Source organism: Oryctolagus cuniculus, chromosome 14 (assembly GCF_051225735.1).
Source record: "Oryctolagus cuniculus isolate XC-2025 breed Fujian yellow rabbit chromosome 14, ASM5122573v1, whole genome shotgun sequence".
Taxonomy (NCBI): domain Eukaryota; kingdom Metazoa; phylum Chordata; class Mammalia; order Lagomorpha; family Leporidae; genus Oryctolagus; species Oryctolagus cuniculus.
Window position 1 is genome coordinate 30925612 of NC_142880.1, and position 15622 is coordinate 30941233.

General features: G+C 38.7%; 1 protein-coding gene across 6 annotated transcripts in view; it reads right to left on the reverse strand.

Moving 5' to 3' along the window:
- FBXL17 (F-box and leucine rich repeat protein 17) overlaps positions 1-15622 on the reverse strand; it is a 543442-nt gene that overhangs the window by 518019 nt on the left and 9801 nt on the right. For all 6 annotated transcript variants that reach the window (XR_016220592.1, XR_016220593.1, XM_089313093.1 and 3 more), the window contains exons 2-3: positions 6699-6821; positions 3145-3402 (exon numbers count right to left, since the gene is read on the reverse strand). Coding sequence is in view for 4 of the 6 variants with exons in the window: in XM_089313093.1 (XP_089169219.1) it covers positions 3145-3402; positions 6699-6821 (381 nt within the window). In the remaining 2 variants the exon portion in view is untranslated. The remainder of the gene's footprint in view (positions 1-3144; positions 3403-6698; positions 6822-15622) is intronic.

The window sequence follows — 15622 nt, forward strand, 5'->3', positions numbered from 1 at the left end:
TGTGGGCATTTGAGAAGTGAATTAGCAGATGAGAGATATTTATCTTTCTTTGTGTTTGTCAATTTTTACTGACGGAGGAGGAAAACAAGCAAAACTCTATAATTTGATCTATAGAATCAACAATCCAGTCAATTGCTGAGTTAATAAATTCAATGGAAAAAGTTCCAACAAAAATGATCAATTATGAGTAGTTCTATCCTAGGTTTTTTAAGTCTATCACATATTTTAAAGTTGTTAGTTTACTAAAACTATAATATTCTTCATGGCAGGTTTTACCAAATATCGCTGGGTCATGAAATTAATTTAGTGAGTGGATCAAGGCCAACATGTATTTATTTAATGCAAGGATATATTTTGGTCCATATAACTTTATTTCTACTATATCAAGTTTTATTTCTCTTTCTATTATGCCCATAACACTATTCCATCAGAAGAAAAAGTCTAAAATAGGACAAACAACCTCTTACAGCAAAGTCTTTTTTTTTTTTTACACTGGAGTTCTTTTTTTTTTTTCTTTGACAGGCAGAGTGGATAGTGGGAGAGAGAGAGAGAGACAGAGAGCAAGGTCTTCCTTTTTGCCGTTGGTTCACCTTCCAATGGCCGCCACGGCCAGCGCACTGCGGCCGGCGCACCACGCTGATCCGAAGGCAGGAGCCAGGTGCTTTCTCCTGGTCTCTCATGGGGTGCAGGGCCCAAGCACTTGGGCCATCCTCCACTACACTCCCTGGCCACAGCAGAGAGCTGAGCTGGAAGAGGGGCAACCGGGACAGAATCCGGCGCCCCGACCGGGACTAGAACCCGGGGTGCTGGCACCGCAAGGCGGAGGATTAGCCTAGTGAGCAGTGGCACCGGCAAAGTCTTAAACACAGTAAATCATTTCTGTTAATACTGTAGTCAGATTCTCACATAATTACTAAGGTGGCAGGGATAGATTGTGACATTACTTCTATCAAGATACTATCTCATAAATAATTCATAATTCAGAAACCATGAAAATTTGAAGCAAATATATAATCTAAATAAGGTGTCAGGCTCCAAACTACATAACTACTATCAACGTTGAAAATTTCACAATACTTTATTTGGACACTAAGTTTTGCTACTTGAAGAACTTTCTATGTTCCTAGTATTTCAACAATAAGTATGATTGTATTCTGTTTCATAAGTATTACAAGAAACAGTCTCAGCAGTCTGTCAGATTTAACTATGTAACAGATTTAATGCAGTTTTTAATAAATAAATCTTTCAAAAATGTTTCACTGTTAGAGGTGGGTTGGGATGCCAACATCCCGTGTCATTATGCCAAGGTTGAAGTCCTGGCTTCATTCCCAATTCCAGCTTCCAGCTAATGCATACCCTGGGAGGCAGCAGGTGATTGCTCAAGTAGTTGGGTCCCTGCCACAGGTGAGAAACACTGAGTTCCAGCCAATCAGCTTTGCAACAGTTTGGATTATCTGAGGAGTGAACTGGCAGTTGGGAGCTCTCTACCTGTCTCTTTCTCTGTCTCTCTACTTCTCAAATTCATTCATTCGTTAAAAACAAAAAAGAATAAAAAAAAAAAAATCTGCTCAGAAAAAAATATGTAAAAATTCCACTGAACATTTTTTAAAGTTTCACTGTTAAGTATAAACTGCTGAGAAATTTCTATCAAAATAATTAAAAGTATGCTACAGCCATAAAATGTTAATTTTCTCATAGATTAATTTAACAGATTTGAGAACTTTATATAATGTTTTGCTAGTGAATAATGCTGTATATTACAGAAATCAATTAGTAAAACTATTAACTAACACTGTTACTGCACAATTTGCCTTTGCAGATGAAATTTGCTCCCCCTTATGAATTGTTAACATTCTTAAAACATACACTGAATTGACAAAATCCAGTACTCACTATTTAGGATACAATCCTCTAAAGTTCTTCTAATACTGGACTTTCAGTTAATTCATGTGTAACGTTAAACGACCTTCTTTCCTTGAGTGAATAATCCACTCTGAGCTGTAAAGTCTCAAGTGCCATTTCTGAAGGAAGTATTTATAATTGAAGTACTGTGCCAAATAGATTTAATTTTCACTCTTTTTCTTAATTTTATACTCTTTAATTTGGACTTGCATTGATGCCTTAATACATTTGGATTTGCTTTTGCTTTGTTTTAGGAGGCAAAGAGACAGAGGGAGACAGATGAAGACAAAGAGACAGAGCTCATGCCCACCTATGGGCTCATTTCCCAAAAGGCTAGGGTAGGGCTAAGCCAGATCAAAACCCGGGAGCCAAGAGCTCCACCCAGTCTGGTGGCAGGGACCTGACTAAGTCAGCCATCACTTGTTGCCTTCCAGAGTCTGCCTTAGTAGGAAACTGTTTTCAGGAGACAAAGCTAAGTATTGAGCCCAGGTGCTTTTGGCAGGCGACCTAAGCATCTTAACCACCATAGGCTTAAGTCTCATTTAGATGTTTTAAAGTATGTAAGTATGTCATCTAGTAACATAAAAGGGAAATTAAAAGTTAATTTTTAAAACCTCATGTTTAATCCTCCACCTTGCGGGGCCGGCACACCGGGTTCTAGTCCCGGTCGGGGCGCCGGATTCTGTCCCAGTTGCCACTCTTCCAGGCCAGCTCTCTGCTGTGGCCAGGGAGTGCAGTGGAGGATGGCCCAAGTGCTTGGGCCCTGCACCCCATGGGAGACCAGGATAAGTATCTGGCTCCTGCCATCGGATCAGTGCGATGCGCTGGCCGCAGCGCACCGGCCACGGCGGCCATTGGAGGGTGAACCAATGGCAAAGGAAGACCTTTCTCTCTGTCTCTCTCACTCTCCACTCTGCCTGTCAAAAAAAAAAAAACAACTCATGTTGACCCAAACTGCATACTATTATCTAAAACAAAACTAGGTATAAAACTAAGTAACAGAAACATAAATTAATAAAATCATTGGTCTCAGAAGTTTAATGCAAAAATTGACAGTTAATTTACAGATCACACATGGCACTGTAGTTCTCCAATGCAAATACATATTCACTGATAGATAAAAAAGATAACTCACTTTGGTTTCCAAGCATTATTTTTAACGAAGAACCTTTTCAAATGTTGCTATAAGAAAGCATCTTAAGTTAATTTCAGTAAAAGTAGTTCACAGATGTGAAAATTTACCTGTTTGAGTCCTTCATCAGTAAGTTTGTCCTGATTACCTACATGGACTTTCTGGAGTAAAGGACAGTGAGAGGCAACCGCAATAATGGACGTGTCAGAAAGCTGTTTACACCTGTAGGCTGTATACCTAAGAAGTCCAGGACACTTAAATGCTAAAACACATACTCCAGTATCAGACATACTGCGACAATCAGAAATGTTGATTTCAATTATATTCTGACTTCTTGATGCAATTTTTTCCAATAATTCATCAGTGACCTATGAAAGAAAAAGCAATAAATTGACTTTTGCTAAAAATCGAACTTAATTTCTATTCTTCCATTAAATTCTATCCTACACATAACAGATTACATCATGGAAAACACAATCAAAAGAAAACTTTTCTTATCATTAAAGCATAATAAGAATTATCATATAATAAAAAATGTATTTGGTCTTTGTCCCAAATTCCTGGCACAGAGTTCCTAAAACCCTCAAAATTTCTGGAGTGTGTCTTTTATTATAATTCATAACAAGCCCCTCTAACCACACTGGGGTTTGCACAAATGAGGTGACTCAGAGGGGGGCACCCAGGAAAGTCTCAGAATGGGGGCTGGCTACTTGAAAGACTAACTGGGGATAAGAAGGTAGTAACTTTGCTTCTACCTCCAACCTCCAGGGAGAAGAATGGAGCTGCAGATTGGGATAAAAATTCTAAAACAGGAGATTCTTGAAAGAGAGCCTCTTGCTTGGTAAAAACATGAAAGTGCTGGGACAACAGGCACCCCTATACCTTGCCCTACGCATCTTTTCTAGTTGTCTGGTCCTGATTTTGTCTTTTATAATAAGCCAGTAAATATAAATGTTTTCTGAGTTCTATGATTAGCTGTAGTTAATTATTGAAAGTGAGGAGGCAATTGGGATAATTTATAACCGGTGAGTCAGAAGTATAGGTGGCTCCTGGGACTTGAAACTGGCATTTGACGTGGGGCCAACCTTGTGGGACTAAGCCTGGTAGGGTCTGCACTAACCCTGGGAGTTAGTGTCAGAATTCAGCTGAATTTTAGACATCCAGCTAGAATCAGAGAATTTGTTGTTAGTGTAGAAAAACTCTTCATTTTTGGTGTCAGAAAAAAACAGGGAAGAATATATGTCCTAGTTTTCATTAAAAAGCATAAAAAATCTACCAGCACTGGGAAGCTCACTTTAACAAATGTTCAAACTCACCAAAAAGTCACTACAAACAAAACCAGTCTGGGATTTTAAATGTTTTGTTCTCTATTTTTAACCCAGCAAATCTTCTACACCAGTCATTATGGTGTATGAATACAGACAAGTTATACTTTATATCAGATGATGCTACTTATATAAATTTTAATTATCTCACTAATTCTATCAGAATATTACCTTACATGTAGTTCATAGTCTAAAAAATATATAATTTTGCATTTCAAAACATCAATTACCATACAAAAATGTCCATGGCAAGAAACTATGCTCAAAAAACTCAATGCTAAATATAAGTAACCATAAAATTTATGTGACAAAAAACTCACATGGCCATTTGAGTTCAAAGAAAAGAAAAATCACCCTCTACCTACTCCTTGCCCAACTACCACCTTTAAAAAAAGGAAAATACAGTTAATGCTGCTCAAATCCTGTAAGTAAAAAATAATGGAAAGAGAAAATTTACATGAAATTTAGAATGGAAGAAGCAAAGAACTAGAATGTCGTGCAACACTAGGAAGAGCCAAAGATGAAAATATCTTTGTTCATGCTTGCTGGAAGCAGCACAAATACAGACATTCCCTGAAAAGCTAAAATTCTGACATATCTGTTCTTTACTTCTTCATCTCTACACCTTACTGTCAGTGGAGTGGGAAAGCTAGTCTTAAGTTTGCAATAAATAGCTCCAATGCCCATGAGTAATGAAGCAGAGAGCCAATGAATTCCTTTATAAGTAATTTCTCTCCATTCTGGTGGCCACAACTAACTGCTCACCATTCTCCCTGGACACAGATTTCATGACTTCAAACAGGCAAATAACTAATTCTGTAATTGTTTTAACTTTTTATCAATAAGGCAGAAAAACAAGCAGAATACCATATTCACAAACGCTCTGGAACATGCTTAGTTTGTTTAAAAGGATGCTGTGTTTTACACACACTGCCAGTGGTGGGTTAGAGCTGGCTTGTACCAGCTCAGAAGAGGATACATACAGTGTGCATTTCTTTCCAGATCTGCATTCAGAGCGTCACAGGTATAGCTTGAAATCAGACAGGGTGGGATTATTTACATCATAGAAACTGGCACATACTGCAATGAGGGTTTTTTGGAAACCAATTGTTAAACATTTACCAACACACCACTGTTAATATATCACAGGACTTAGAGAAGGCTTACTACATAAATAAAATTCTATTCTTACTAGATATTTTAAACTCTTTTTTTTTTTTTTTTTTGACAGGCAGAGTGGACAGTGAGAGAGAGATCTGATGGCAGGAGTCAGGTACTTATCCTGGTCTCCCATGCGGGTGTAGGGCCCAAGGACTTGGGCCATCCTCCACTGCATTCCCTGGCCACAGCAGAGAGCTGGCCTGGAAGAGGGGCAACCAGGACAGAATCTGGCGCCCTGAGCGGGACTAGAACCCTGTGTGCCAGCGCCGCAAGGCGGAGGATTAGCCTAGTGAGCCGCGCCGCAGGCCTTAAACTACTTCTAATGCCAAATATTGATGACCAGGTTTTAAAAGATAAATCCAACAGGCCCAAAAACTGATTGCAATAAACACTATAAACTCTATCTGAATTCATACTACAATATAAATATACTGGGCAGCAAAACAATGGGAAGGGTTAGATAATCTATCAAAAGAAAAGTCAAACTGTTGAAATCTTAATGTATGCTAAACTGATCTTCTGTATATAAAGAGAAACAAAAATGAATCTTGATGTGAATGGAAGGGGAGAGGGAGTGGGAAAGGGGAGGGTTGCAGGTGGGAGGGATGTTATGGGGGGGGAAGTCATAATTCATAAGCTGTACTTTGGAAATTTATATTCATTAAATAAAATTTAAAAAAATAAAAAAATAATAATCTTAGACCATTATACTCCTATTTCTTAATAAAACAGAGTAACAGCATTTATACAGAGGGTTGCTGGGAGGATCAAATAAATATGCATAAATCCTTAAAACAGTACATAGCACAAAGTCAGTGCTCTATGTTTGCCTAACCTTCTACTATTAAACTGTTATTCTACTATTTGTAATATGCTCTCTCCCCAAAAGGAAAAGTTTAGTAACTTTTTAAAAGGTGATTTTAAAAGAGGGAAAACAAAAAGGACTAAAGCAGATGAAAAATACAAAATTATCAACCTACACTAAAAACTATCTTGTTCACCATGAGAACCTAGTTTTAACTTGATTTTACATATACATAAAAAATTAATAAAGCACAAAACTGAACATTAAACTCATCTGAACTATCCTGAAAAACAATACAGAAGAGATTTTCCTAGGGAAATAAATATTTTTTTATTAGGTCAAATTGAGTGTTTCTTAGAATTAAAGCCCATACCTGCTGACGACTACTAAGATCCAGCTGCTTCCAGAACTGGAAATCTAAACAAAGGTCCCGCCAATACTTGCAAACCAATGATGCAGAAAGGCAACGCTCATCCAGGGACAAATTGGAAAATATCTGTGAATGAAAAAGGAACCATATATGTGCTAAACATTTTCAAAGCATAACATTTTAGAAAATTTAACTTAGCATCTTAAATTTAGGTAGCCATTACCGGAAGTCCTCATTCTATAGACTTCCCTAAAGAGGAAGTAGGGTACTAGAACTAAGAACATGGACTGATGTCATCTTTTGTATAAGAAGAAAAGGAAGGGAATACTAGCATGTATTCTGTATGCTTACTTTTTAAAAAACAAGATGAAGTAAAGTCAAAAAACAAATTCAAAAAAAATGCTTACCTTTAGGGGAAGAGAGAAAACAGTACAAAGGAGATAAGAGATTAAAATGAGATTACTCTCAAGTTTTATAGTTTGACCTTGGAATCATCTCTGTATACATGATTAAAGAAAAAAAAGAACAAAAGTAAATCATAAGAAAGATAATTTACCTCTGATTTCTTCCTAGAAACTCACAACCCTAATCTAACACTGAAATATATACATATATATATATATTGTAAAACATTCTATTAAAATATCTGATCAGGACTCCTCAAAAAATTCAATGACATGAAAAAGAAATAACTGAGAATGTTAATTCTTAACTAGATGCTAGAACAGAAAAGGACATTAACAGCAAAACTAATGAAATCCACATAGTAATATATTAATGCTAATGCTAGTTTTGGCAAATGTACCACAGTAATGTAAGATAATAAAATTGATAAAAAAAAAAGCAAAAATAAAATAAGTAAATAAAATGAAATGCAATTAGGTAAAAAATACTGGGTGAAAAGTATGAAAATTCTCTATATTTCTACTTTTTCTATAAACTATTCTACATCAAAACATCATGCTGTACACCACACACCTACTCCACCACACACACATGCAAAACATGCACACAGGGGCCAGCGGTGTGGCATGACTGGTTAAACCACCTCCTGTGATGCTAGCATCCATTACGGGAACCAGTTGGGGTCCTGGTTGCTCACTTCTGATCCAGCTCCCTGCTATTATGCTGGGAAGGCAGTGGAAGATGGCCCAAGTGCTTGTGTCCCTTTCACCCACGTGGGAGATGCAGAAGAAGCTCCTAGCTCCTGGCTTTAGCCCAGCTCAGCCCTGGCCATTGTAGTTATCTGGGAAGTGAACCACCAGATGGAAGATCCCTCTCTCTTTCTCTCCCTTTCTCTCTCTGTAACTCTGCCTTCCAAATAAATAGAATAAATCTTTAAAAAACATCCCGGGGCCAGCACCGTGGCCCAGTAGGCTAAGCCTCTGCCTATGGCACTAGCATCCTATATGGGCACCAGTTTGTGTCCTGGCTGTTCCTCTTTAGATCTACTCTCTGCTTATGGCATGGGAAAGCAGTAGTAGATGTCCCAAGTGTTTGGGCCCCTGCACCTGTGTGAGACCCGAAAGAAGTTCTGGCTTCAGAATGGCTCAGCTTTGGTGACTGCCATCATTTGGGGAGTGAACCAGCAGATGGTAGATCTCTGTCTCTCCCTCTCTCTGTTAACACTACCTCTCAGATAAATAAATCTTTAAAAACACACACATATATGAACAAACAATAAAAAATAAAATTATTCTAAAATAAACTATTCTTAAAAGAATTTTTGAAAGTTAAAGCTTAAAAAGTAGAATCAGGGTTAGGACAAATACAGATTTTTTTTTTGAGCTATATCAGCAAATACAAAACGTGAGTCCTTCTGAGATCCTGAACTGAACTATTAGAAGATCTGAGACAATCTGATAAGACTGAAGACATAATAGATGTTAGCTGATTTAAAAGAAAGTATTCTTTACTTTTTAGGCTGTGATTATATTGTGGTTATACTGAGGCTATGATCACATTAGTTTTTAAAAGGTATTATCGGGGCCGGCACTGTGGCACAGTGGGTTAATGCCTTGGCCTGAAGTGCTAGCATCCCATATGGGCGCCAGTTTGAGACCCAGCTGCTCCACTTCCTGTCCAGCTCTCTGCTATGGCCAGGGAAAGCAGTAGAAGATGGTCCAAGTCCTTGGGCCCCTGCACCCATGTGGGAGACTGGGAAGAATCTCCTGGCTCCTGACTTTGGATCGGCACAGCTCCGGCCATTGCAACCATCTGGGGAGTGAACCATCGGATGGAAGACCTCTCTCTCTCCTCTCTCCTCCCCCCTCTCTCCTCTCTCCTCTCTGTGTAACTCTTTCAAATAAATAAATAAACCTTTAAAAAAAAGGTATTATCTATTTTAGATATGTACTTTAATTTTTATGGTCAAAATTGATGTCTAAAAGTATGCTTCCAGGTACTTTATTAGAAACAAAACATAGGAAAGATAAAACAGGAAAGGAATAATATTGAAACTACATAAAGGATACAAACGTTCGTTATACTTATTTTCTACTTTAGTTTGTGTATGAAATCATCCAAAACACTAAGAATCTTTTTTTTTATTTGACAGTGAGAGAGACAGAGAGAGGTCTTCCCTCCATTGGTTCACTCCCCAAATGGCCGCTACGGCCGGCGCTGCGCTGCGCTGATCCGAAGCCAGGAGCCAGGTGCTTCCTCCTGGTCTTCCACGCAGGTGCAGGGGCCCAAGTACTTGGGCCATCCTCCACTGCCCTCCTGGGCCACAGCAGAGAGCTGGACTGGAAGAGGAGCAACCAGAACTAGAACCCGGCGCCCATATGGGATGCCGGCACTGCAGGCAGAGGATTAACCAAGTGAGCCATGGTGCCAGCCCCAACACTAAGAATCTTATAGAACATGTGCCAAATTGTTGTGTTTAAATCATAGCTTTATCATGTATTATCTATGCAATCTGAAGAAAATTATCTAAACTCTATGTACCTAAATTTATTTATCAGTAAAACAGAGAGAATACGGCATTTATCTAATAGGGTTATTGTTGTGAACTAAGAGTAAAGATAGGGGCAGGTGCTATGGCACAGTTTGTTAAGCTACTTAAGACACCTGCATCCCACACCCAAGCACCAGTTTAAGTTCTACCTACTCCACTTCCCATCAAGTTTCCTGCTAATGAATCTGGGAAAGCAGAGGATAATGGCTCAAGTACTTCAGTTCCTGCTACCCACATGATAGACACAGATGGACTTCCTGGATCCTGGCCTAGGACCAGCTTGTTGTAGCTGTTTGGGGAGTAAACCAGTGGATAGAAGCTCTTTCTCTGTGTGTATATGTCTCTCCCTCTCCTCTGTCACTCTGCCTTTCAAATAAATACATAAATCTTTAAATATATATAAGATTGCAAAGCTTCTACAACTGTGTCTGAAACAAATTAAGTAGTACATAAATGATTCCTTTCATAACTATGACCTAAAATTATTTATAATGGTTAAAAGTAGCAGGCATTTAACTAGAATCTCCAGCATGTTTCAATCTTGAGCCTTGGGAAAACCACCACTCTCCCTTCACAACCACTGTGCTTTCACCTCCAGAGTCTTAGTGAAAAATACGGAATTTGCATAAGAATCACCTAAGGGAATAAGCCCACTATCGCTTCTCACTCCCACTCATTACAACTAAATCCTCTGGACAATATGCTACAAGCAATTTTCTCACTAAAAGCAATTTCCTTGATAATGGATGGATTGTGGAAGGGAGCCAAATTTGAAGAATGAACTTACTGGGGCTTTTTTTTTTTTTTTCTTTTATCCCCTTGCTTGGAATTGTGGGTGACCCTATAGAACTCTACAACCAACCAAAATTTAAGTAAAATTTCATCTTTCTAGACAGAAAACCAAGAAACTGGACTTCTGTAAGACAAAGAATGTGAGATGAGGCTGCGTTTTTTGGTTTTATTTTCTTTCCTTTTTTTCTTTCTCTGTAAAGGATATGTCCCAAATGCTGCTTTAGGAAGCAGAGCTGCAATGTGGCAGTCATGCAGGAACCTAAAACTCCAAAGGTAAAACTATTTTTCTAGCCATAAAAACCAGGGAAGGGAACACAGTGGTCCAAAGAGTGTGCAAGAAATTCCCACTACTTTCTTTCTACCATGAAAGCAGCCCCAGAAATGCAAAACTACACAGCAAATATCAGACAGAAATGCCATCTTTCTGAAGCTAGCACTGTGGTGCAGAGGATTAGGATGCCACTTACAATGATGATACCCCATATCTGAATGCCAGTTTGAGTCCCAACTGCTCTGTCTCCAATCCAGCTCCCTGGGATCATAACCAGGAGAGCAATGGAAGACAGCCAAGTGCCTGGGCTCCTCCATCTACATGGGAGACCAGGATGGAGTTCCTGGCTCCTGATCAACCTGGCATGGGTATTTTGGGAGTGAGCAGTGAATGGAAGATCTCTACTTCCACTGCTCTTTCAAAGTGAATAAATCTTTAGAAAAAAAAATCCATTTTTCTAGCCATTGACAATACATAAATTAATGTGTATGGTTGTTTGAAAATAAAACTTTATTTATAAAAACTATAAGTAAACTTGGCCTGCACAGGGCCATAGTTTGCTGACCCCTGCTTTACAATATAAGCATGTGAAGCTATAAATTTCTTTAAATCACTGCTCCAGCTGATATGTGTTGTTTTCCATTTTAATTCAGTTCAAAATTTTTCCTAATTTTCCTTCTGATGCCTCATTTGATGAATGGGTTATTTTTAAGTGCAAGAGGACATCAGTAAAAATAACAGAAGAGGGAATTCCAAAAGTCTGTTCCGGAGGCCAGCATTGTGGCTTACCAGTTTAAACCACAGCTTGTGATGCAGGCATCCCATATGGATGCCAGTTTGTGTCTCAACTGTTCCATTTCCGATCCAGCTTCCTGCTAATGGCCTGGGAAAGCAGTAGAAGAAGGCCCAATTTTTTGGGTCCCTGCACCCAAGTGGGAGACCCAAAAGAAGCTACTGGCTTCATCCTGGCCCAACACTGGCCATTACAGCTGTCTAGGGAATAAACCAGCAGATGGAAGATCCCTCTCTCTCTGTCTCTCCCTCTCTAACTCTGCCTTTCAAATAAATAAACGTCTTACAAAAAGAAAAAAAGCCTGTTCCTTCACAAAAATAAATTGACAAAAACTAGCACAATAAAATGTATGAAAATTTTAGAAAATAATAAAAACTTGACAGGAAAATACTTTGAAAAGCAACTAAGTGTCAGTGTATAAGGAAATCTCTTTCAAATCATACGAATCACTAAAAGCTGACCAAGGGCTTTAGTGACTGCACAGAACAGAAAACAAAGATCTCATGGCGTAAGTTCAAAAGAGTCACCGATAAACAAACAGAAATGACCACAGAAACAACAGTAAGTTCTAGTGAAAGGAAAGAATCTCACTTCTAGACTTGCCACAATATTCACACTGTCCAGTTTAAATACATATAACATACAATAAAACATTTAAAACACATAATAAAACATATAAAACAGGACTTCAAAAGGCTCATGGAAAATTTCCATTATCCTTTAATTCTATTTTCCATGAACTTTCAGAAGCCTCTCATTCATGTATGTATATATAAGACATGCCAACAAACAAGAAAGTATGGACCAATTCAAGAACAAAAGAAATTAATAGTAACTTTCTATAAGAAAACACAGATATTGTACTTACTATTCAAAGATAATAAAACAACAACATATACTCAAAGAACTAAAGGAAACCCTAAGAAACAAGATGTCTCCCCAAAGGGAGAACATTAATAAAAAGTAGAAATTAGTGTGAGCACTGTGGCACAGCAGGTTACACTGCTGCTTGAGACACATCCATCCCCTATCCCAACGCCTGGGATCGAGCCTTCACTCTGCTTCCAACCCAGCTTCCTACTCAGGTGACTGAGAGACAGTAGATGATGGCCAAAGTACTTGCATTCCTGCCACCCTCATGGAAGATTCAGATAGAGTTCCTGGCTCCTGGTAAGCCTGGCACAGCCTTACTTGCTGCAGGTATTTGGGGAGTGAACCAGTGGATGGATGATCAATTGATCTCTCTCTGCCTCTCAAATAAACCTTTAAAAAGGGAGAGAGGGCAAAGATGACCTCCATGTACTGGCTCCTGAGTTATTTCTTCACTATGGACTGAGATCATTTAGCTCAGTCCAAACCAGCGTCAAGTTCAAATTTTTACATATTAAATTATCTTTCAAATAGCCCAAATGCCTGCCCCAGCTAAAACTTTTTAAATTTGGTGACCCATACGAATCAGAAAGATACACACCAAGATACATAATAATCAAATTGTGGAATGTGAAAGACAACAGCAAAAGAAAAGCAACTCCAATTGTAAATGGATTCTCAACAACAACCAATTTCTTCTTGAAAACCAGATAAATAAAGAAAAAAAGATAGGGGCCAGCGCCTTGGCACAGTAGGTTAATCCTCCACCTGTGGCACCAGCATTCCATATGGGCGCCGGTTCCAGTCCTGCCTGCTCCTCTTTCAATCCAGCTCTCTGCTGTGGCCCAGGAAAGCAGTACAAGATAGCCCAAGTCCATGGGCCTCTGCACCCATGTGGGAGACCCGGAAGAAGCTTCTGGCTCCTGGCGTCGGATTGGTGCAGCTCTGGCCGTTGTGGCCAGTTGGGGAGTGACCCATTGATGGAAGACCTCTCTCTCTCTCTGCCTCTCCTCTCTCTGTGTGACTCTGACTTTCAAATAAATAAATAAATCTGTAAAAAATAGAAAAAAAAATGATAAATCAGGGGGATAACATATTCAAAGTGCTGGAAGGAAAATGGTCAACCAATAATTCTATACTTGGCAAATCATCCTTCAAAAAGGAAGAAAAAAATTAAAATACTTACAAAAACATCCAGTAGCTGAATACTGAAACCACATGAAAAATTAAACTACACCAATAAAGGTAGATATTGATATAGGTAAATATAAAAGTCAGTAAAATATGGTTTTGATTTATTAGTCTTCTTTGGTAAAATTTAAAAGATAACTACATAGAATAAATATAAATCTATGTTGACTGGCACAAATATAAAAAGGTATAGTTTGAGAAAATAACAATAAATATAGGAGCAATGTTTTTGGACACCAATGAAACTAAACTATATTGTTATAATTTATGGTATAAATTAAAACCCTCCAGGCACAGCTCTCCAAATTTTTTTGGACCAAAATAAACTCAAACTAACTTTTATAAAAGTCTAAACAGGATCTACTTTAAACAGTAAGAAGGATGAAACATCAGTGTGAAAAGATTCCCCAACAGAGCAAAAGGAATTCTGCTAAAATTGAGCAAGAACAAACGTCAAAATCTGTGGTGAAACCTGACAGGAATGATGAAATCATTAATCCTTTAAACAAAAATTTATGGGGACAATGCTCCAAAGAAATCAGCACTTTACAAATGGATAATTTGTTTTTAGAAGGTACAGGATAAGGTGAGTGTTTGACGCAGCACTTAAAATGCTGCCTGGACACCAGCATCCCATATCTGAGTGCCTAGGCTCAAGTTCCAGCTCTGCTCCATGTTCCAACTTCCTGCCAATGAGCCTCCTGGGAGGCAGCAGGTGACAGTTCAAGAATAGGGTCCCGTAACTCATTTGGGAGATCCACTCAGAGATCTTGGTCCACTGTTTTGACCTAGCCCTACCACAGCCATTGTGGATACCTGAGAAGTAAACCAGTGGATGGGAAGTCTCTCTTTTCTGTATTCCTTGAAGTGTGTGTGTGTGTGTGTGTGTGTGTGACTTCCTTTCAAATTAAATAAATAACAAAATAAAATAAAAAAGAGGGGGCAAACATTGTGGAACAGTGGGTTAAGCTACCACACGGGACAAGTGCATTTCCCATCAGAGTGCCTGGGATTGAGTCTACCTCCACTTCAAATCCAGCTTCCAGAAAAAGATGACCCAAGTACTTAGGTTCCTGCACCCACATGGAAGACCTACATGGAGTTCCTGGCACCTGGTTTCTGTCTGGCCCAGCCACAGCTGTTGCAGCCATTTGGGAGTGAACCGGCGAATGGAAGATGATAGATCTCTCTCTCTTTCAAGTAAATAAACAAATAAATAAAATTTTAAAATAAAAAAGAGCTCTACATCACTCAGCTTTTTAAAAACAAATTAAATAAATTTAAAAAAAAAAAGACAAGATATACTGAAGGTGAAGCCCATTGCAGCAGACTGTCCACAGCAATTTACAAGGTAAAACTTAATGCTGTTTATACCCCAACTGGAAAAGACTGACAATTAACAGCAGAAATGATAGCTAACACCACAGACATCTCAACTGGTTCAGCTTTCAAATTTTCAATGAAATTTTGTAAATGAAACAAACTTGCTGCTCTATGGATACCAACACTGTTGCACCCAAATGAGCTGCAGACAACAACAGGGTTGCCAACAGAAACTTTGAACAAATGACATCAACATTCTGAGGCATTTCTTCAAAGAACTGTAACAGAAAATGAAACGTGGCTTTACCAGTTGCACAAAGTGATGGCTACCAAGAGGTGAAAGCTGTCAGTCAAAGCCAAAGCAGAATAGTCAAGAGCAAACGTCATGGCACCAATAAGCATTGTTGAGATGCTCAAGGTTTTGCTCTTGACTTTCTGGAAGGCCAAAGAACGATAACAATTGCTTATTAAGAAGTTAGCCAAAGCTTTAGCAGGAAAGCTCTCAGGAGAGTGCTTCTCCCCCACAACAACTGCCCTTGAAGTCTGAAGCTGGAAGCTGGAATCAAACCCAGATACTCATATTTGGATGTGGGCAACTTAACCACTGAGCTAAATGCCATCCCCACCCCTCTACCCCCTACTTTTTTAAAGACAGAGAGGCAAAGAGAGACAAATTTTAGAGCTAAGAGGCAAGTAGCTTTATACACTAACGATGAAAAACCAAAATCAAG